General features: G+C 42.9%; 1 protein-coding gene and 1 pseudogene across 1 annotated transcript in view; both read left to right on the forward strand.

Moving 5' to 3' along the window:
- Positions 1 to 2,815, forward strand: part of AGBL3 (AGBL carboxypeptidase 3) — a 50,039-nt gene extending 47,224 nt beyond the window's left edge. The window contains exon 15 of the mRNA XM_041002126.1: positions 2,556 to 2,815. Within this exon, the coding sequence (XP_040858060.1) occupies positions 2,556 to 2,791 (236 nt within the window). The 3' untranslated portion in view covers positions 2,792 to 2,815. The remainder of the gene's footprint in view (positions 1 to 2,555) is intronic.
- Positions 2,816 to 6,575: 3,760 nt separating this feature from the next.
- Positions 6,576 to 8,454, forward strand: LOC121170808 (annotated as a pseudogene).
- Positions 8,455 to 23,567: the final 15,113 nt, after the last annotated feature.

A 23,567-nucleotide genomic window follows, 5' to 3' on the forward strand; every position in this document is an offset into this window, starting at 1 on the left:
TCTGCTTGCCCTAGTTCCCGTGCTTGCCAGTATATACCGCAGACTAACTCTAGTCAGTCCCACATTCCATTCAACTCTCATACATGTCAATGGGCATTGAAGCCTAGTTCAACCCAACCAGCTCCACTATCCAGCCTACACCTGTGCTGGTGGGTGCCATTCTGTCCATTCCCCCCGCCCCAGTCCTGGTTTTCATGCTTTCCAGTGGGAGTGGTAAGCCAAGAGGGAGATGCCCATTATTTCCCTACTAGGCCACTCCCTCTCCCAGATTATGTACTCTCCAGGTGGTTCTGGAGTTTAACTTGACAGATATAGCCGACAGTGCCAGCATCTGCTATCTGATGCTGTAGCAAAGCCCAAGCAACTCTCACCCACTCTAACTTTTGCTTGCACCAGTTGGGACAGTCAACCAAGCCTGGCTTTTCCTTGATCTGGCTAACATGAGGCCCACAGATGCTGTAGCCCTGCCTGGTTTGGCCTGCCCCTATTCCAACTCACACTCTCCAGTGTTCATTAATTCTTGAAAATAGAATTATTTCAAAGATTAATATTTGGAGTAATTGACCAAATAAAATTTGATTGACATTTTGAGATGTGTGTTACTACCACATTCACTTTGGCTCTCAATTTTATACAGTTATACCAAGGTGATAGACTATTTTGTGAAAGTTTAAATTTTACCCAGAGGAGATTGCTCTGATTGTTACGGAACTTCATGTTAGAAATATCTAGATGTATTTTTAGTGTTGAAGCTTTTTAGGATCTTACTAGTCATCTGAAAGTTCTCTGAGTGACCACTTTTTTTTTCACCTTTCTATTAAAGTCTCTATCTTGATGATATATTTAAACTCTTAGTTCTTTCTCTGCCATAAAATTTTATAGCTATTCTTTTATAGTTATTCTTTTCTTTCATACTTTATCTTTTTTATATTTTTTACATGTAATATTTCTTTAGCCATCTTTACTTATTTTGGTCTCTTTTGTGACCTTTTTGTTCTCCAATACTCTCATACCTGTAATAATTTATCTCATCTTCTTAAAATGTTTATATTTAAAAATTTGGAGACAGATGTTTTGGCACAGTGTGTTAAGGTCCTTGAGATATCCACATTCCATACAAGAGGGTCAGTTAGAGCCTTGGCTGCTGTATTTCAGTTCTACCTTCCTTTTAATGTGCCTGAGAAGGCACAATGATTGAGGTGATTGGGTTTCTGCCAGTCTCATGGAAGACCAAGAGTTCAGGGTCACAGCAACATTTAATACTGACCAGCAGATGGAAGACTCTTCCTATAATTGCTGATTGCGATTAAATACCTTTCTGACTTCAGCACATTTCTGAGCAGCATTTCTAGTGCTGGTTTAGTGTTTGTGGGTTCTTATTTCTCTTTATTACGGAAGTATTGTATTTTGTTTTCAAATACAAATGAGAGCTTTGTTGGATATGGTGTCTTAGGTTGAGTCTTTTCTGTTTTAGGATCTGGAAAATCTTACTCCATTCTCTTCTTGCTTGAAGGATTTCTTCTGAGAAGTTGCAGTAATTCTAATTGGTTTTTCTCTATACATTTTCTTATCCTTTTTTTGTGCCTGTTTCAGTATTCTTTGTTTACGTTCAGTTGTGGGGAGCTTGACAACAATGTGTCTGGGTGAGGGTCTTTTTGGATTCAATCTTTACTTTTTTTTTCTTTAGGGTTGACTGTAAGAACACTGTTGTCAAGGATTTGATTTTTCATATTAATCAGTGCTGATCTAATGCCAAAGGCATAATACATATGTAGTTAGTATCTGCAGTATGGCCTAGGAATAGCTTATCGAGAAATTGTGGATAAACTCACTTCATTTACATGAATTTCTACATGTTATAATCATCCATGTTCTTCACTTCATTATCTTCCAGGCTTCGTTAATTCAGTTAATTCAGTAAGTGCTTTAGCCATCTGTTTACTTTCCTTTTAAGAGTGGGCAAGTCCTTTATGACAAATAAGCACAAACCTCTTGTGAACATTTTCAAATGTGAATAAAAGGGTCAAAATTAAGTAATAAACCCACTGATGTTCCAGCAATTTCCTGTTTTGCACTTAGTAAAAATTGGAGTCCTTGCTATACCCAGTGGGCCCTAGAAGAGCTGATTCAAAGTTATCTGACTGAACTTGGGTTTTAACTTTCTCTATAGTTCATTCTGCTTCAGCCACTAATGCCACCTTCTTATAGGCACACTTCAACAAGCTTCCTTGCCCTTATACTTCCTTCTGCCGCAGATGATCTGTCCATATACCTGCTTGACACACTCTTTAACTCCTATGACAGGTCAGCTTCACAAAGAAGTCTCCTCTTGATGCCTTTTTAAAAACAAAGGCATCTGTTCCCCAGCTTTATTTTGCATTGTAAACTTCACATCATCTAACGAGCTTTATATGTATTTATTTTCATTAAAATAGAAGACTAAAATGGACAACAAATTCTAGGTAAAACCCTTGCCCCACAATAATTCTTGATAAATAATTGTTGAATGAAAGCCCCACGTGTAGTCTACACATATTTTCGTGATTGCTCCTCAGATCTACATCACAACTTAAAGAACAGAATGAAAGAATGCGCAACTTTCCCAAGCAAGAAGACTGACACAAATTGGACTGATGATGAGAAAGAATCCTACAGGGATAAAAGAATAGCTCAAACTCAAGAAACAATACAGGATCTGCTTCCTGTCATGCAAAGCACGAAAAGTATGCCACCTGCTCAGTTAAAGCAGCTACTCAACCCAAGACACAACATCCAAACTCAACATCAGTAAGTCAATAAAATTTTACCATCCTCAGCTATGTAATATATTCATTTGTAAGGCAACAAGGAGTGTTAATTAATTGCCCTAAGGAACAAGCATGGAGTCTTAAAAATGGTGTTAGTTCCACCCCATTTGATAAAGGACACACACCTAAGAAAACACTGGGTGTGTAGAAGCACATTATCACGACTTATGTGACTGGTTATTTGTATGAAATGATTCCTTAATTTCAGTCTGTGGTAAAGAATGCACAATAAAGTATGATCATCTTTCTTTAAATAGTTCAGGTGTTGGTAAACGCTTTAATTCTAAAGGGCAACAAAAATTAAAAATAATTGCTTTAAACTACTTCAGTTTATTGATATTCAGATGAAGTCAGAAAAAGTGAGGCCAGATGTATTTTAAAAATAAAATTCATACTCATCCTGAAAGTCCACAAGAAATCAATATAAATAAGGATAAAGACAATAGTAAGTAAATAAATACAGCATCAACATTGGCAAACATGTATAGAGTACTTTCTATGTGGTCAACACTTTTAAATTATAGACACACACACACACACACACACACACACAGAGTCATGCTTCAGTATCTATGGTTTTTATGTTAGTGAATTCTGCCAACCACAGATCTATACATTTCGGATCCACAGTTGTTTGAATCCACGAATATAGAATTAATAGATATGGAGGACTAATTTGCACATCTTACATTTGACACATGGGAAAATTGAAATATGAGAAATAAAAAATTTATACAAAGTCACAGCAGTAAATAGGTAACGGAATTTGTATTCAAGCCCATCTACATATTCTGACATCAGAGTTCTGAACTTCATTGTTATGCTTTGCTGCTTTGAAACATAGATGAGAAACAGGATAAATATACTTCAAGAATAGTTGCAACCAAGTGTAAAATTATGAATGTTTTAGTAGAAAAATCTCCAATGGTTATGATCAAGCAAGTTACATAGAAAAAGAAAACACAGTCAATGATGATTTAGAAATAATTGATCTGGGGGTTACGGCTTGCATCTCTGGGATCCGATCCTGGAGCAGCAGTTCAAGTCCTGACTGCTCTGTTTCTGATCCAAGCTCCCTGCTAATGTGCCAGGAAGCATAGAGGAAAATGGCCTAAGTGCCTGGGCCTCCGCCACACATTTCGGTTACTTGGATGGAGTTCCAGGGGTCCTAGATATTGTGGACATTTGGGGAGGACCCAAGGGATAGAAGAGCTCGCGTTCTTTATGTGTTTGCCCCTCATTTCTTTTGTCACTTGCTCTTTCAAATAAATCTTTTTTTTTTTTTCAAAAAACTGAATCTCACTCAACTCCTGAGACTATTAATTTCAAATCAATTTTACTTGTCCGTAGAAGAATTTGTTAATTGATTGTGGGAATATAAACCGGCACAGAATTTCTGGAAGGCAATCCAATAAATGAATAAATAAAAACCTTTACTATCATGCATGCATCGTGACTGAGAAAATCCACTGTTGTAATGATCTTGATAGCATCAATTAAAGATCTTGATAAAGGCGGAAACATTTTGTAGAACTATGTACATGTCACTGTGTCTTATTATGACAAAGTAAGGAAAGAGAATAATCTAAATGTTTAGCAATGTATGGTTGCCTAAATAAATTATAGTATATACATACAATGAGATTATTAAATACCAAGTGTGTTAATTAGCCTGCGTTGACATTTAAAATATGTAAGTGAAGAAAAATAAGCCACAGAATTTACCGTATCTGCTTCTACTAAATGCAAACACACATATACCTAGAGAGAACTCTGGAAGCACATATTTCTGACAGTGATTATCTCTGGATAATTAAGGTATTAAGGAAGAAGAGATTCTGCAATCTGAATTTTGCTGAAATGTTTATTGATGGGTATTTCTTCATGATGTAAGAAGCAAAATATAGAAAATTATAAAACTAGGCCTTTGTTGAGAGTTTCTATCATGCTGGGGAGAAGCAGAGCCTGACAAGAATTAAGTCTAAAACATCAGTCAATGGAGAGAAACAAGTGGATAGTTGTACGCCTAGGCAGACAACACCACATATCAGCAAAGTCACATACCCTGAAAATAATAACAAGATACGATAGACAAGGACAAGGAATTAGAAATATTAAGTTAGGCAAGCTGTCTGGGTGACAATTGGAACAATATCTTGAGTTTAATTCATTAGTTTCATAAGCAATTCTTTTTTAAAAGATTTATTTTATTTTTATTGGAAAGTCAGATATACAGGGAGGAGGAGAGACCAAGAGGAAGATCTTCCATCCAATGATTCACTCCCCAAGTGACCACAACGGCCAATGGTGCGTTGATACGAAGACAGGAACCAAGAACCTCTTCCAGGTCTCCTACACAGGTGCAGGGTCCCAAGGCATTGGGCCATCCTTGACTGCTTTCTCAGGCCACAAGCTGGGAGCTGGATGGGAAGTGGAGCTGCCGGGATTAGAACCGGCACCCATATGGGATCCTGGTGATTTTAAGGCAAGGACTTTAGCGACTAGGCCACTGTGCTGGACCCATAAGCGATTCTTTAAAAAAGAAAAAAAAAATTATTGGAAAGGCAGATTTACAGAGAGGAGACAAAGAGAACATCCACTGGTCTACTCGCCAAATGGCTGCAGTGGCTAGAGCTGAGCTAATCTGAAGCCAGAAGCCAGCAGATTCTTTCAGGTCTGCTATGTGGGTGCAGGATCCTAAGGCATGAAACCAGCTTCCGCTGCTTCCCAGGCCACAAACAGGGGACTGGATAGGAAGCAGAACAACTGGTACATGAACTGGCACTCAGAAGATGCCACACCTGGAGACAGAGCACTTGCCAGCTGAGTCAATATGCTGGCCCTATGAGCAATTATTAATATACTCAAAACCCCAAATATACTCAATATGGATTAGCCAAAAGCATAAAAGCATATGTAGATAATTAGTTTTATTGATTAAGGGCGATTTATACATAAAATCAATCCATCAAAACTAGCTTAGGCAAAAAGCATAAAGTGAGGGGCTGGTGCTGTGGCACAGTGAGTAAAGCCTCCACCTACGGTGCTGGCAGTCCATGTGAGCATATGTTCAGCATCTGTGATGCTCCACCTCCCATTTAGCTCCCTGGTAATGTGCCTGGGAAAACATCATTGCATGATCTGAGTCCTTGGGCCCCTGTATCCACTGGGAGACCAAGAGACCCTGAGGAAGCTCCTGACCTGACTACTTCTAGCCCCTGCAGCCATCTGGGGAGTGAACCAGCAAGTGGAAGCACTCTCCATCTTTCTCTCCCACTCTGGCCATTTTTTCCTTTCAAATAAAATCATTAAAAGAATAAAAAAATGTACATGGTTTCTCATGGAAAGAGGGAGAATCAATATAGCCAGCCTTCAGAAACATATTGGAACTACAGGATTCTATGTGTCTTCAATCTGTTTTTCCTTTCTGGAAGAACAAGTTCCATAGCCCTTAGATCACAAATTTGCATCCTACAGCTGTTTCACTTAAGACTTTCAGTATTGTTCATTTCTAATTCTAAGTAATAGGGAAAAAAATGATCTGATTGGCAACCATAACAGTTAGGGTTAGGGTCACCTAGGGAGGAGGCCACTGCACCACACCCCTCGCAAGCACCCACCTGCCCTTTGCCTCCCTAGGCGCACACAGGTGGCAGATGTCCCAGCAGAACAAACGGGAGCACCAGACACTGGTCCATGGCACAGTAGGTAAACTTCCCATGGTGCATCCCCGCTGGACCTGAAGAGCACTGACCTCCATCAGCAGCCATGTCCTCCTGGCTGTTTGAGAGCCTGCCTCCTTACAGAGATGATGAAATCAAGCCGAATCATTACACACCGAGCAATGACATGTACAGAGGCGAGGCGCATGTGCGACTGAATGCTGTCCCAGCCGGGCATATTCTTTTTACCCAGAAAATGAGCTTCTTCACTTCTACAGATGGACCTCCCCAGCAGCAGTGATTCGTATCCTGTCCATGTTCATCATCGTGATGTGCATTGCCGTATTTGCCTGTGTTGCCTCCATTCTTGTCTTGGGCAGAACCTACAGCACTGGCCTGCTGAGAAGTTGCATAGGCTACTCCTATGGAAGCAGTTTTGGGAGCAATGAAAGTGGGCATGGCTATGGTGACAGCTACAATTACAGCACTTACACTGATCAGCAAGCAGCCAAGGGTTTTCTGTTGGCCATGGCTGCCTTCTGCTTCATTTTTGCTCTGGGTGGTATTCATTACCAGTGTGATCAGATTGGAAATTGCCAGAATGAGAAGATATTTCTTTAAAAAAAAAAGATTTATTTTATTTATTGGAAAGGAAGATATACAGAGAGGAGGAGAGACAGGGAGGAAGATCTTCCATCCAATGATTCACTCCCCAAGTAAACGCAATGGCCGATGCTATGCCGATCCGAAGCCAGGAGCCAGGAACTTCTTCCAGGTCTCCCACACGGGTGCAGGGTCCCAAGGCTTTGGGCCGTCCTCGACTGCTTTCCCAGGCCACAAGCTGGGAGCTGGATGGGAAGTAGAGCTGCCGGGATTAGAACTGGCGCCCATATGGCATCCTGGAGCGTTCAAGGTGGGGACTTCAGCCGCTAGGCCATGCCGCCGGGCCCAAGAAGATATTTCTTGACTGTAATCATAGTGAGTGTCATCATGGGCATCCTGATGTCTGTTGCCGCCACTGTCTGCATGATGGGGGTCAACCCAACGGCCCAAGCATCCAGATCTATGTACAGCTCACAAACATATGCTCTCTGCAACCAGTTCTATGCGCCTGGAGTTTCAAGTCTCTACGTGGATCAATATTTGTAGCACTACTGTGTGGTGGATCCCCTGGAGGCCATTGCCATTGTACTATTGATTCTTGTGGCTTTTGCTTTAATAATTTTATTTGCTGTGAAAGCTCCAACAAAGATGGACCGCTGCAACAAATCCAATATTCTATGGGAGAAGGAACGCATCTATGACAAACAGCCCTCCAGTGTTGACGAGTGAGTTAAAAACATGTCTGCTGGCACACAAGGCATGCCCTCACCCATGTCTGACTTTGAGAGAATAAATGGTTCTATGGCCTACTCGTCCAATGGCAAGCTGAACGGCAAGAGGCCTTATCCAGAATTTTCCTGTAAGTCAACCGCACTGGTGCTGGAGGTGGCCCAGGAGCTTCAGTTGACTTCATCTGTGGATGATTTCAGGTAGCCCGGATTTGGCAGCAGTGGGAACCTGGAGATCCTACCCAAAAAGGGCGCCATCAAGGGAAAAGCGGGGAGGTCCAGGAGGTCTGGGCAGGGCCATTATGAGACAGAATACACAACTGGTGGCGAGTCCTGTGGCAAGCTGTAGGACTGGATCAGGGAGTACCCATCTATGATGTCAGATCAACAAGGACAGCTCTACAAGAGAAACTTGTACAAGAGCTTGCAAGCAGAGCTTGATGAGGTCAACAGAGAGCTTTCCTGCCTTGATAAGGAATTGAATAATTATAAGAGAGTGAGTAGTATGTGGCGGTTGCTGATGAGTACAACCAGCTGAAGCAGGTGAAGAGCTCTGCAGATGATAAAAATAAGAGAAACTACTGCAAGCAGCTGAAGAGTAAACGGTCCCACATCAAAAAGATGGTTGGGGACTATGATGGGCAGAGAACATAGAAGGGCATGCAAAGTGGTGCTCAAGGACCGAGATGTGACTGGACATCTCCAGGGTGTTTCAAGAAGGTGCACCGCTCTGGACTCTTAGCAGGAAGCCAGCCTCCATAACCTTTGCAGCATTTGGGTAACTTTAACGTCATCAGTACTGAAGCATTTTTACAAACAACTTTTGAAAGTCAACTGGGCTGAGCATGCCATCAAAGGATGTTGTGGCCTAAACACTGAATCTTGGGTTAACATTAATGGGAAAGGCCTGGCGTGGCTGGTGGAGCCCAGCCAGGAGGTTTACAACTGGGGCCCTGCTCTCTGGACTTCCCTTGAATTGGGGGTGGGTTCCGGGTGGGTTCCCACCCTCTGAGCTTCCCAGAAGCTCTGGTCGGGGTGGCTGAGGTGGGCCAAGAGCAGTGTTCTGGCCATCAGTTTTGCTCTTCCATTCCCAAGTATCTCGGGCAAATAAATTAGCCAGTGTTACCCACGGTGCCAATCTGACCATGGTCCCTCAGACCTTGACTGCCTGGGCATCTGAGATTTCTAACCCTTGGGACTTCAGCATGTATTTTAGTACCTTACACACGGGATCATCAATTTCCCCACCACTACTGCCCATGGCTTAAGAAAGACAGTAGAGAGGAGGGTGGCACTCGGATACCCAGTCGGGCTGTTGGGCCCAGGGGATCTCCAGCAGAGTTTCGGGTGATGCCGAAGTGTCGCCTCAGCCAAAACCCATCAAACCTCAGACAGGTTCACCCCAGAGCTGCGCATCCCCAGACGCCTCTGAAAGCAAAAGATGAGAGGATAGGATAGAAGTCAATGGGGCACATAACACCTCCCTTCTATTACAACCTTTCAGGGGATTCTACTGTAGCTATGCTGTGGTCGTGGGGAGGGGTTCCTCACATTCGTGCAGAGCTGCGGGGTGCCAGGGGTCACTTCCATAGGGTACACTCCCGTTCGAGAGGAGGAATATTGTACCTCACCTCGCCTTGTTTCCTTTGAGGCTCACCTGAAGAGACACCACTTTCTGACAATGTGCTTGTCTTGAAAGATGCTGCGCCTAGGCTGTTTGCCAGCTATTCCTTGCTTCTCTTTCAGAGCCATGCAGTGAGGGACCAGAAGGGTCAGCCTTCGTGCCCCACGTTTCTGTTCTTTTAGGCTCACCTGAAGAAAAGCCACTTCTCCGGCAATGTGCTTCTTTTGGGAAGCGCTGTGCCGAAGCCGTTTGCCAGCCGTTCCTCGCTCTTCTTTCAGAGTCACGCAGTGAGGGACCAGAAGGTCCAGTCTTCATGCCTCCATGTTGGGCACCCGTTCTGCGGGGTCTCCCCCACAGATCCCCTTAGTACCCCATTGCCAAAGGGGGTGAGCCTGCTGCCCGCCACCCAGCCTCCAGGGTGCGAGAGACAAACAGACGGGCAGCGGTTCTGTCCAGCAGCTCCGGTTTATTTGGGAAATACAGATTCGTATACAGAGTAAAGGATAGCCTTAGGCCAGGAATTTCAGGAGGGGAGAAACTAGGAGCCAATTACTAAGAGCATGACTGCAGAAGCCACCTCCCATAGGCCGGGGTAGGTGAGCGAAATGGCCCTGGCGAATCAGTCTTTCTTCGAAACAACGTGACCCCTGTCCCGGTTCACGCCCAGGGATCTGTCCTTGGCCGCCATCTTGCTCATCACAGGTAACCCAGTGTCCTTGACTGTTTGTTAGTTGCCGTCGTATTGACTTAGTGACCTCTTTGCCCCTGAGCCCCACATCTCCCTTGTGCTTCATCCTGTCTAATGGTTCTTTTTCATCCAACCCTAATTTCCCATCATCCGGTCAGGTGGTCAGGATGTTTGCTAGCAAACACCTTGTGGGTGTTCTGATAGTCAGCTTTTCTGCTTTTGGCCAGGCAAGGAGTTGGTGTGGATTCCAAAGTTCTGACCATTGAGTTGTTAATCAGGGTCAGTGTGTTCTAGCTGGTGAAGGTCCCCCTCTACCTGGGACTTTCACGGCCTCTGCCTGCTGAACCTGTGCCCTGAGTGGGAGTGGTCCAGCTGTCACTGCAGTGTGCAATCGGCAGCTAGACTTTCTGTGCCCCCAGTGCACCATGTCCTCTCTCAAGCTTGACAGGCTAGCGATGCTGGGGTTGTGTGTTTTTGTTCTCACTCACACACCCGCTGCTCTGATCAACTGCGACAAGCTGGGCAGGTCACTTTGCTCCAGTGCCACTCTGTTTACTCCTGGAATCTGCCCTCCCGTTTCTAGGTCATTGAGAGAAGCCTTTGTCCCTAAAAGAGATCTCTGTGCCCTAAAGACCTGAGGTCTCTGTTTTGGGTAATTTCATGTCTCTCTGGGTGGACTGGGTCAGAGAGCTTTTGGGTGGGGTTGGAGTCAGATTTCACCCTGTGCACCTCCAAATAGTGACTTATCAGTTCCTCCTTTTAATTTGTTTTTGGTCTGTGTCCCTGTTGACCCTGGGTGACACCTGTCTCTACCAGTTCAAGTTCAAGTTACCATTTGCTGTCTTTAGAAGTTTTTTTTTTTTTTTCAGTCGTCTATGCGTGCTTGACCCCTGCCTTGATTTGCCAACTCTGGGGAGTTGCATATGCCTTTCCCAGAAATTCAGCTCTTCTTATTTTCTGCTCTTCCAATTTTTGTCCCTATTTCTGCACGCACTTAGCTACCCCAACGCTCCACGGTCGGCCATCTTCCAAGACTCCTTCTGTATCAACTCCCTTATATTTGATTGCAGAATGCTATTAGAGCTGAAAAACAAGATCATGCCATTGCTAAGTCATCTTGAACGTGAGTCCAAACTTGAACTCAGGAATTCCTAGTTCATGCGATGTAAGCTTGCCAGATTATTATGCTGAAAGATTTCATATCTGAATTGAATAACTCAAAACCCTATTCATTACTTTGAAGACAAATAAGATAGTTTCAAAGGCTGAGAGAAAGAAGACCAACAGGCTGGAGTAAGAGACACTGGGCACAGCACAGTGGTGGGCCATCTGCATTATCTTCGACTCTCACAACTTAGACATGAAGTTGAAAGAATCCATAAGCTAGAAATGCCAATGGGAAAACACATACACACCAACAAAAGCCAGAGCCATTTAACCAAACAGCCAGGAATGTGACAGCCTCCCCAATTGCAAAACTTTAGACGACAATCATTCCACTCTGTCCAAATAGCACATATTAACAGGGTTCCCGTTACCCTCAGAAGCCAAGTGAGGAATCTAATCTTCTACTTCTACGAAGTGTAATGAGGCATCTCAAAACCCCAACCAGCAAAGGAACTGAATTCATAGAGCCAGAAATGATATTCCCACAAAGCTAAAGAACATACCTCCAACAGAGCATCACTCTAAGTCACCTGGTAAATCAAGAGAAAACTAGTAATGGAAGACTCTGTTTCCATGCCTCACTCCCACTCTCTATCACTCTGCCTTTCAAATAAATAAATAAACTTTTCAAAAAGCACTAGTGAAGTGGACACTTGGTCTCCTGGGGAAGTGAAAACCAGTGAAGGCACCTACACTCTACATCAGAAAGCCAGAGTTTAATTTTCAACATAGGCACCTGATTTTCCAGCTTCCTTCTAATACGGGAAAACTGCAGTTTTGGCTGGGAGGTGGCAGTGCCAACTCTAAGAATTGAATTTCTGCCGTCCATCTGGGTGACCTGAGTTGAGTTGCTAGTTCCCAGCTTTGGCCTGGCCCCAAACCAGCCACTGCAGGCATTTGGGCAGTCAATCAGTGGATGGAAGCATTTCTCTCTCTCTCTCTCCCCCCCACCACAAATATGATTTAAATCTTTTTAATGTACGCCCATGTGGACAGGTTCAAGTCCAAGCTGCTCTGCTTCCAATTCAGCTCCCTGATACTGCTCCAGTGAAAGCAACAGAAAATAGCTCAAGTGTTTGGGCCACTATACCCACATGGGAGACCCAGAGGAAGCTCCTGGCTCCTGGTTGCCACCTGGCCCAGCACCAAATAGGCTCTCTCTCTCTCTCTCTCTCTGTGTCTCTCCGTGTGTGTGTGTGTGTGTGAGAGAGAGAGAGAGTTTGTCTTTCAAGTAAAATTTTTAAATAAACATTTAAAAAATACTAATAAAACAGTTCTACATTTTCTCCACTTGTGTTAACTTTTGATGTTCTATTTTGTACCTTTCTGTATCATCTATCTCAACATTTTAGTATAGATATTATTTTTGATCTCCTTAATTTCCATGTTAAGGATATGTATCAGAACATTCTGAATCTATATGTTATAATCACACTTACTGCTGATTTATATAACTTTAGGTTATTTTTTTATACTCATTAGCATCTGTTTTTTTTAAGCTGGAAGAACTCTCTCTACCATTTCCTAGAGCATATGGATGATGTTAGCAAACTCTGTCAGCTTTTATTTTTCCAGGAAGGTCTTTTAGGTCTCCATGAGATCTCAGAGACAATGTTAGCAGGTACCATATTCTTTATTAGAAGTTTGCTTCCTTCGGCACTATGAAAATCCTAGGCCTCTCTCCTCTCTAAGGTTTCTGCTGAGTTTTCTGTCAGGTGAGTTGGGTCACCTTTGCATATTATCTCTGGCTACTTTGAAAAGTCTTTTTGTTTTTAACTTTGTAGAACTTTCTTGTACTATCTTGGGTTAAAATTGGTGGAATTTAGTCTAACTGGTCACTTTTGAGCTTCCTCCCTCTACTTAGATAGCTGTATCTTTCTCAAGGTTTGAGAAGCTGTTTCATTATTCTCTTTAAATGAGCAGCCCTTGTCAAGACTGATCTATTTCCAAGGCAGAGTTGTCGAGAGAGGAGGAGAGTCTGAGCAAAAGGAAAGATCTTCCATCTGCTGAGTCACTCCCCCAATGACCACAGCGGCCATGATTGGGCCAGGATAAAGTCAGGAGCCTGGAATGACATCATCCAGATGCGCCACAGGGGCAGCAGGATCTCAGATAGCTGGATCATCGTGGACTGCTTTCCCAGGGCTGTTGTCAGGGAGCCGTCTTAGAAACAGAGCAGCCAGCACTCTAACTAACATGTGAGGTGTCAGTGGAGCCGTTTTGAATTCTCTACCCAACCGTTAACAGATGTTAGCACCGTATTTTTTTTTTAAGATTTACTTATATTTATTGGAAAAGTAAATTACAGAGAGAATGAGAGACAGACAGGAAGATCCTTCATTCATTCCTAAGTGGCTGCAACAGCCAGAGCTAAGCTGAACTGAAGCCAGGAGCCAGGAGCTTCTTCCAGGTCCCCCACCCAGAAGTAGGGTCCCAAGGTTTTGGGCCATCCTCTACTGCCTTTCCAGGCCACAAGCAGGGAGCTGGATGGGAAGTGGAACTCCTGGGACACAAATCGGCGTCCATATGGGATCCCAGCAGGCGCATGTAAGGGGAGGATCTAGACACTAGGCTACTGCACCAGGCCCAAATGCCATATTTTTAATTTCTGGTGGCTTATTTTATCCAGTAGGTAAGTCATAGTTGCCTGAGAGCTCTTGATCCGTTGCTCACAACATCATCTTACACATTGCAAGACACGGTATGTGGTCCAAACTTCCTAATAGGATTTTGCTTGTGCCATTCTTCCTGCAATACCTAAACAAGCTGCTTTTTTTCTGAGCATGTGGGCACATGTGCTATTCCAGTTCTAGAAGCTACCCCAGGTGATTCCAGATCACTGCCTTGGAGGGACCAACTGCAAACTTCCAGTTTCAACCTCCACTGGCTGGGCAGTTACTACTCTCTTATTTTGTGTTGTTTGGGGCTTGGGGTGGAGTGATCTATGCAGTCACATGACCAGCAATGCTCCTACCCAGAGCCCACAGTGCACCAACAACAGTCCAACAGGGGACAGCTCCAAGGCCCATGCTGATATGCACTACCTGTTACTAGGTGGACCAGCAGTCCAAGCCTGCTCTGATCAGCTGAAGGTGATGCTGGCTGATGAGCAGTGATGAACCAAGACCGTATGTCCCCACCTCCATCAGGGCTCCATTCACAGGCGCTGGATTAGAGCCTGGGATCTAAAACACCTTACTGTGCTTACTTCCTTCTCTACCCTTCCATAAATGGGAGGACGCTTGCTCCTTGCTATGCTGGCCAATGTTAAAAAGGAGGCTGGTGAAGGCAATTCCTTGGTCACCTAGAATGACACCAAGCTAGGTCACACTTGAGTCTCACAGCTACAATGAGCTGTACAGTACGGATGGGGTACTAAGTTCATGCTTCCTTTCCTGCTGCACCCCTCCAGAAGGTGAAGTGTGGCTCCTCCCTCTGCTGCCTTAGAATGGGGGAAGGGCAGTGGAGGTTTTCCATTGGGCACCTGGATGAGGAGGATCTGAAAATTCAGGTTGTGCATACTAACCTGGGGAGAGCAGCCAGTGGGCTCTGTCTAGAACTGGTTTTCCCTGTTGGAGGCCTGGAATTCAGTTTTCTTTCTTTCTTTAAGTCTGAAGTCTAGATATAATTCTCTCCCTCCTACAACTGGGAGGCATCTCTGTCCATGCTGTGCTGTTGGTGTTAAGAGGGGGCTGGCATAGGCGATTCCTCCCTTCTGCCTTCTCAGAGCATCTTTTCTGATTAGTACTCTGAAACCAGCCACTGTGATACTTCACCTGGCTCCCTTAATTCTTGGGAAGGTACTTGGTGCTATGAATAACTGTTCAAATGGCTCTCTCTGCCAGGAATTCAGAACTGAAGCATCTAATGTAGATGCCGCCTCACTTCCGGTCTGCAATTCACAGCAGTAAATCCCTCCCCTCGAAAAAAAAAATACCCTGGACTATTGGGTTTCACAGAAGAATTTTGTCAAACATATATTGAAGAATTAACACAAGTTTTACACAATTTCTTCCAAAAAATATGAGTTGCTCTCAGCTCATGTAATGAAACTACTGTTGTTCTCATAACCAAAACCAATTGCAAAACAAAAATAAGAAGAATAACAGAACAAAAATCCTTCATAACTAAGACATTAAAGTCCTTAAATTATTAGCAGGTAGAATTCAATACTAAGAAGAATTCTATGCCATGACCAAATGGGGGCTGTTTCAGGAATTCATAGTTGCAATGTAATTCTCCACATTAGCATGCTAAAGATTAAAAAAAATATCACAGGATAATATTATCTGGCAGAGAAAAAGCATTCAGTGAAATTTGATACATATTTATGGAAAAAAAAACTTCAGAAAAAGAGGTAGTAATAGAAGGGAATCTACTCAATTGGGTAAAATATGTTTCATGCTTCTATTCACTTCTATTCAACCTTGTGCTTGGAGTTTTATCCACTTCAATATAATAAACCGAAAGTACACCAAAAAATTTCCAAACCTAAGTAAATATCTAACTACTATGCTACCCAGCAATTGCTACTATATTCTGAGTGAAATGAAGATGTCAGCTTCTGTGGAAACCTGTAAGCAGTGTCACTATTTATGCTAAACTGGAATCAAGTGATCTTCAACGAATAAATCATTAAACTTTGTGCTCAAACATCTAGGCTGTGGATTGCTACTCAGCAGTAAATGAGGAGTGAGCTACTATTATGCAAAACCACCCCGATGAATCACCAGGGAATCTTGTTTAATGAAAAAATGCTGAACCCAGACATTTGCACATTATACAATTCTATTTATGCTTTTTCCAAATGAAATTCTTTTAACTGGATAATAATGAGTGGTCAGTACATGGAGAGGGAAGGAGACACTGGAAGAGGGCATTCCGAGGGCATTCCTTCCCATCCTGACTACCACGATGGCAGGGCCACAACAGCGACACGGTAACTGGTTTTTGCAAGATGTTAACTTTGGGAGAAACTTGATAAAATGGGACCTATCTGTACTTTTTTTTTCCCCCAAATGCATGTAAGTCTGTAATTTGTATCGAAATTTGAGTTAAAATACGGTTGAAATTTTGGGATTGTCACAGACATTTGAAGTACCTGCAGTTACTCATTAACCAAAAAACCTCACTCAAAAATTTCCCACTCTTGTCCTCATGGTGATCCTTTTGCTGGTTATAGAAAAAAAAAAAATCTTCCAGCATGTATAATGAATGTATCCTGGCATAATGAAATGAGTCTATTTTCAGAGAAAAGTTGAATTTTAGAGGCTACCCACTTCACCTTGCAAGGCTCTGAGGCCAAGAATGGCTAGTATGCCAGGCAGACTGGTGTCAGAACAGATCTCCAAATACGCATATCTTCCAGGCACTTAGAAATCCAAGATTGAAGCGGTACCCAAAATCATTAGTAGAGATAATACTTACATCATTTTCATAGAAATTATGGTAAAGTCTTAAGGCAGGAGAAACTCACCAAGGGGGAAACCATAATTTATACTATGACCATGCACTAGGACTACCAAGTAGACACGTTGATGCCCCCCCAAAAAAGCCCCCCCAAAAATCATGTATCTCATTTCTTTTATAGACTAAGTTCAGCTACATGCATTCATATGAAGAGATACAGCACATCTTGGACACCACCCAGAAGTGCTACTTTTATGTCCCAAAGAAATCTGATAGAAGGCCATTCAGAATGGCTTTATTCTGTGCTCCAGAGGTCGCATGAAAACTTGTCACAACTTAAAGGCCCTAAGAAGAAGAAAAAACATCCTCAGTTCTGGGACACAAAGATGGAAGAGAGAAAAAGTTTAAGCAGAGAGTGGGAGACTGTACCCTCAGCTATTGAAATAGAAGCAAATAGAAAAGCCAGGAATCTCCAAACAGAAGAATCTGGGCACCAAAGCACTGAGCAGAAAGCCCCCCATCCAGCCAAAAGTAAGAATGAACAGCCAAAAACATGGTGATGGAAAAACCAGCCTTCCCTCCAGATTTCCAATGGAACAGTTAATCCAGCTTTCTGCTGCCCTGGAAACAGCGGATGAATTAGAGACAACATGTACCGACCTGGTCAAAGGGAATGAGACGACCCTTCCTCCTCCTCCCTCTACATATGCTTTGCATGGACTAACTCAGAAGTTCCAGATATCCTCGCTTCTTTGGCGGCAATGTATTTCATACATTTAAAAACCAATCCAAAGAAAACAGAGACAATTTGAAAACACTGAAAAATTTATGTTTAATTTTTGTCAACATAAAAAAAAATCATCTGAACTTTTTAATTAACATCCATACAACACCACAAAGAAAACTAAACTAAGAAATCAAGAAAAGGATGACATGTGCTGTCACTCATATGACTTCCCTGCTGGGTACTTTCATGAATCAGTCAGCAAAAATCTTTTCCTGCATTTCTCTTACATTGATGAACTAGGAATCACCGGTGATCAATAGACATATCTGCCCTAAAAACAGTTATATATGTAAAGCATGACTGAAATGATTACAGAATAAGGTACTGCATAGCAAAGCGCTACGGTGTGTTTCTCCAACAATTTCAGGTAATGGTATGCATCAAACGTTGGTCATTTCACAGAACGAACACATATCGCACAACAGTACTGAATTGCACATATTGAAATGTGAATAAACATGTTTCTCAAAGTTCAACAAAGTGTGAAAGATTAAATACACACTTTATCTTAGAGCAGATGAGCATACATCTCTAGCCATTTGTTCATGTAGGTCCTGGAATGGGCCCAGTACCACACAGGTCGTTGCTCACACAACAGTGAGCACTGGAAGACTCTCTCTTCAGTCTGTGCAGAGGAACAGGTGTGACAGATCAAGTCAAGATGGCTGTGGTAGCTGAGAAAATAGTCAGTAAGCCTAGAATCTTAGCTCATGGTGGCACACATTACAAGATGAGGCTAAGCAGAGTGAGGGTCAGGTAGCTGCAGCACAATAAAGGTCTAGGGGCTAAGCCTAATGGGGGCAATGTGGACCTAGAAAGAGTGGGCGGTTGTGTTAGAGCTTCAAGACTATAGTGAAATGACTGAGGCAACTAACTTTCTAGAGAGGAAGGCTTGCATGGCTCACAGCTCTGTAGGTTCAAGTACAAGACTGGTGGTTCTCGGTGGCTTGGTGTGTGATAAGGAGTCTGCATGGAAGAAGGATCACATGACCAATGAGGAAGCAGAGATGGTGGTTGGAGCCAAATCATGCTTCTGTAAGAACGCTCTTGCAAAAATGATCTTCTGAGACATATCCCCCAGGGACTGAAGTTGGGCCTACTTCCTAGAAACCCCAATTGTATTAATTGATTGAATTTCCACTCTCTTAGCATGTTCAACTTACAAATTTGGGATTAAGTGTCTGCATGAGTTCAGGAATCAAATCATATTGAAACCATTGCAGATATCCACGTGATGAACTTTTCAGCAGAATAACAGAATTCAATAAACTCCTATCAAAATGCTAGATGGGGGCTCTATGTGATAGCCTAGCGGCTAAATTCCTCACCTTGAACATGCAGGGATCTCATGTGGGTGCCTGTTCTAAACCCGGCAGCCCCGCTTCCCACCCAGCTTTCTGTTTGCTGTCTGGGAAAGCAGTTGAGGATGGCCCAAAGCCTTGGAACACTGCACCATCATGGGAGACTCGGAAGAAGCTCCGGGCTCCTGGCTTCAGATCAGCACAGTTCTGGCACCTGCAGAACCTTGGGGAGTGAAGCATTGGACAGAAAATCTTCCTCTCTGTCTCTACTCTATTCTGTATATCTGCCTTTCCAATAGTAGTAAAGGAGGACGATGTATGCTTGTAACCTGAGAGGGCAGTAGAGGATGGCCCAACACCTTGGGATCCTGCGCCTGTGTGGGAGACCTGGAAGGAGCTCCTGGCTTCAGATTGGATTGGCTCCAGCTGTTGCAACTACTAGGAGAGTGAATCCGGTGAGGGAAGATGTTTCTCTCTGTTTCTGCTTCACTGTGTGAATCTAACTTTCCAGGAAATGGAAATAAATAAAACGAAAAATAAAGTTCAAGGGTCCGAGCTCTGGGATAGGGGGTTAAGCCACCGCTTGCCTGCCAGCATCCTATGCTTGAGAGCTAGTTCACATTCCATCTACTCTGCTTCTGCTTCAGCTCCCTGCTGACACACCAGAAGTCCTGCACTGCTGCCACCTAGGGTGAGACCCTGGCAGAGTCTGGCTCTCTAATGCAGACTGGCCCATGCCTGACTATTACATTTGGGGAGTGAACTCGCAGAAAGAGCTCGCTTTGGTTCTCTCTTTCTCCCTTTTTCTGTCTGTTCCTCTCTCTGTCATCCTACCTTTCAAAACAAAAATATGATTCTTCAACCAAAAACAAGATATAGAGATGGCAAATAAGCACATGATGAATACACTGAGTTCCCTAGGTGTCACGTGCACGTTCAGCATTATGTGGTGCCAGAGCAGTTGTTTCCAATGGTAGCAGAAAATCCCTTGAGCAATGAAGTTCCTCTGGATGTGGAATTCTTAGTGCACTGAGGGGAATCTACAACCCATTTGGTCTGCAGTGCTCAGCATGTTTTATTTCAATACAGAGCGCTCAATGAGCATTACATGAAAAGTGACAAACCTGGGTTCCAGGGAGAGCTGCTTATTGGTCTGATGGAATGTGAAGTTAATGAAACAAATGAATTAATTCTGCCACTGGCACAGCTGTGCTGCTCCTTCAGAATGATGCGCTTTGCCATGACATGGAGTTCCCTAGATGTCACATGTCACAGGCACATTCAGTACTATTTGGTGTCAGAGCTGCTGTTTTTTATGAAAGCTAAATATCGCTTGGGTGCAGAAGTTCTCTCTGGAGGTGAATTTTTAGAACACTGAGTGAGAATCTACACCCTAGTTTGGTGTGGGGTGCTCAACATGATTCATTTCAATAAAGTACCCTTAACGAGCATAAGAGGAAAATTGACAAGACTGGGATTCTGGGAGAGCTGCTTGGAAGCCTGCTGATATGTGAGCTTACTGACACAAATGGAGTAGTTTTGCCACAGCAGGACATGTGCTGCTTGTTCAGGATTATGCCATTAACCAACGCAGTGAGTTCCCTAGGCGTCACATTAATATTCAGCAGTATGTGGAGCCAGAGCAGTTGTCTTCAATGGTTGGTGAAAATCACTTGGGCACTGAAGTTCTATCTATATGTGGAACTCTTAGTACATTGGATCAGAAGCTACAACCCAAATTTGGTGTATGGTAGTCAACCAGCCTCGTATTACTACAGTGCACTCTTTGGGCATTAGACAAAAATTGACAAAAGTGGGTTTCCGAGAGAGCTGTTGGTAAGCCTGACGGCATGTGAAGTTTGTGACCCGGTGGAGGAGTTCTGAGACAGGAACGCTTGTGCTGCTCCTTGGGGAATATGCCTTTCTCTAACACACTGAGTTCCTTAGGTGTTACATTCATATTCAGCGGTATGTGGTATCAGAGCATTTGTTTCCAATGGTAGCTGAAAATCGCTTGGTCACTAATGTTCTCTCTAGGTAAGGAGTTCTTAGCATGTTGAGTGAGAATCTAAAACTTGTTTTGTGGGGGTGCTCAGGTTGCTTCATTTCAAAGGATTGCATCTATGGGCATAGAGGAAAAGTGACGAAACTGGGTTTAAGGGAGAGCTGCTTGTAAGCCTGATGGCATGTGAATGCACACCTATACTGCTCCTTTGGGACTATACCATTCACCTACAACACTGAATTCCCTAGGTGTTTCATGCACATTCAGTAGTCTGTGGTGCCAGAGCAGGTGTTTTTGATTGTACCTGAAGATAGCTTGGGTGCTTAGGTTATCTCTGGGTGTGGAGTTCTTGGCAAGCTTATTGGCGATATACAACCTGGTTTGGCGTTGGTGCTCAACATGATTCATTTCCATACTGTGCACTCTATGGACATTAGAAAAACTTGAGAAAACTGGTTTTCTGGCAGAACTGCTTGTAGGCCTAGTGGTAGGTGAAGATATGGAATTCTAGATATGGAATTCTTAGCATGTTGAATAAGAATTCTACAATCAGGTTTGGGGTATGGTGCTCAGTGCTCTCTTTGGGCACTAGATGGGAAGTGACATAACTGCGTTTCTGGGAGAGCTGCTTGAAAGCCTGATGGTATGTGAAGTTAATGACCCAGTGGTATACTTTTGCCATGAAATATCTGTGCTTTTCTTCCGGACTATTCCCTTTTCTACTCAATAAGTTTCCTGGGTGTTACATGCACATCCAACAGTCTGTGGTGCCAGAACAATTGTTTTCAATGGTAGTTGAAAAAGCTTGGGTGCTGAGGTTTTCTCTGCATGTGGAGTTCTTAGCATGTTCAGCAATAATCTACAACCTTATTTTGTGTGGGGTGCTCAGGTTGCTTCATTTCAATAAAGTACCCTTAGTGGGCATGGGAGGAAAAGTGACAAAACTGGGTTTCCAGGAGAGCTGCTTGTAAGCCTGATGGCATGTGAATGTAGTGACACAAGTGAACTCAGGGGAGGAGGAAGGGAGACCATGGTGCCAACTAAACTGTATCTAAAACAATCACAAAAAAGAGCGGTTGGAACTCATATGATAGTTTTGCAGGCTGGCAAGATACAAAATGAATGAACATAAGTGGATGGCTCTTGTATATGCAAATAAGTCATGGCTGAGAAAGAGCTCTCAAGTCCAGTCACCTTTAAAATGGCAGAGAAGCATCTTTGGAAGAAACTTAACCAGAGGCTTCAAAGACCTCTATGATGAAAACGATACACATTCAAAAACAAGATGACATTTATAATGTAGGAAATTGTCATCTTCCTTGATTGGTTGAATTAACATAATCAAAATGGCCATATTACTGAATGTAATGTACAGATTCGATACAGTCCCAATCAAAATCTCAATATTCTTTTCAGAGATGGAAGCAATGATGCAAGAATTCATCTGGAAACAAAAGAGATTAGAAATAGCTAATCCTAGTTTTAAAATTTTAAAATATTTATGGACCCAAGTATGGTGGCTCAGTGGCTAAATCCTCACCTTGCCAGTGCAGGATTTAGAAAATTATCTGGATAATTTGACCATTCTTGCATACACAATCAAATAGAACTCCGCTTCCTTTGTTTTGTTAGCTCACACAACAAGCATCAAGAACACCCAGGCTTGACACAAGCAGACAAGGGGATCTGCAATGGATGGCTACGAGTGTCCAAGCAGTCCCAGGGTCTGCCAACCAGAAAGGAAAGTGGAAACATCCTCACAGATTGTGTTTGTCAGTGCATGACTCTGTGTGTGAGTTTAAGTGTGTATGTTGTGCCATCCTGCGTGATTATGCATGTATCTGTGTGTGTGTCTGAGTGTATGGTGAGTGTATTGACTGTGTATTTTTCATGCACCTTATGTTCACATATTACCCATGGCAGAGCTTATTGCTGTGCAGAGTCTACTTTTCATATAATATTTTAATATCTATATCTACATTTGGTATGTAAGATGTTTCTCATTGCTCATAGTAGAACAGGAGTATTAGGAGTGTATAGCTTAGACTGTAATTTGCCCCATTGGTGTTATCCATCCTTGAAACATTCAGACAAGATCATGATCATCTATGGAGTGATGATGAATGTTACGGTACCTACAGAAATAGTATGCTGGAATCAGCATTACTTTATCGGTAGTTGTTATTTTAAAATGTCACACACTTTAATGATTTACAAAAAGAATAGGTCAACATGGGTATATGGCATAAACTGACACTGTACTCAGTGGCATGAACGATTGTGATGGGAAATGATGACAACAAGATGGTTAGTGGGATGAGAAAGATTTCCTTGATGTACTGTAATGCCAGCAGTTGGATTGCTCTCTCAGAATTTCTCTGGATAATGTGTTTTCTGTGGCTTTATGAGTTTTAGAATTTTTGCTAACTCTGTAAATGATATAATGAGGACATATCTTGTTACTTCAACCCTTCTTCTCTCCTCACAGCCCTCCTTCATTTCGTGCCCTCTCTGATTTGTTTCTCTCTTTTATATTTTGTATGTGATTAGGAATTTGATAGATTGTTTGCCATCCAGCACTGATGGACTTGGTGCACAGAGCCAACACTCACATATGTGGACTTCTGAATAACGGTACATAACTAAATTTATTTTTAGCATCAGGCAGTTATAGACTGAACGGCATCCAGGATGAGGGATTGAGGAATTTGCATACCAACAGCAGGGAGTTGACATGAGATTATGGCAGTTCCCATAAGCCTGTCCATAGATCATTCAATTACTCC

Source organism: Ochotona curzoniae, unplaced genomic scaffold (assembly GCF_017591425.1).
Source record: "Ochotona curzoniae isolate NIBS_2020 unplaced genomic scaffold, NIBS_Ocur_1.0 scaffold_2476, whole genome shotgun sequence".
Lineage (NCBI taxonomy): Eukaryota > Metazoa > Chordata > Mammalia > Lagomorpha > Ochotonidae > Ochotona > Ochotona curzoniae.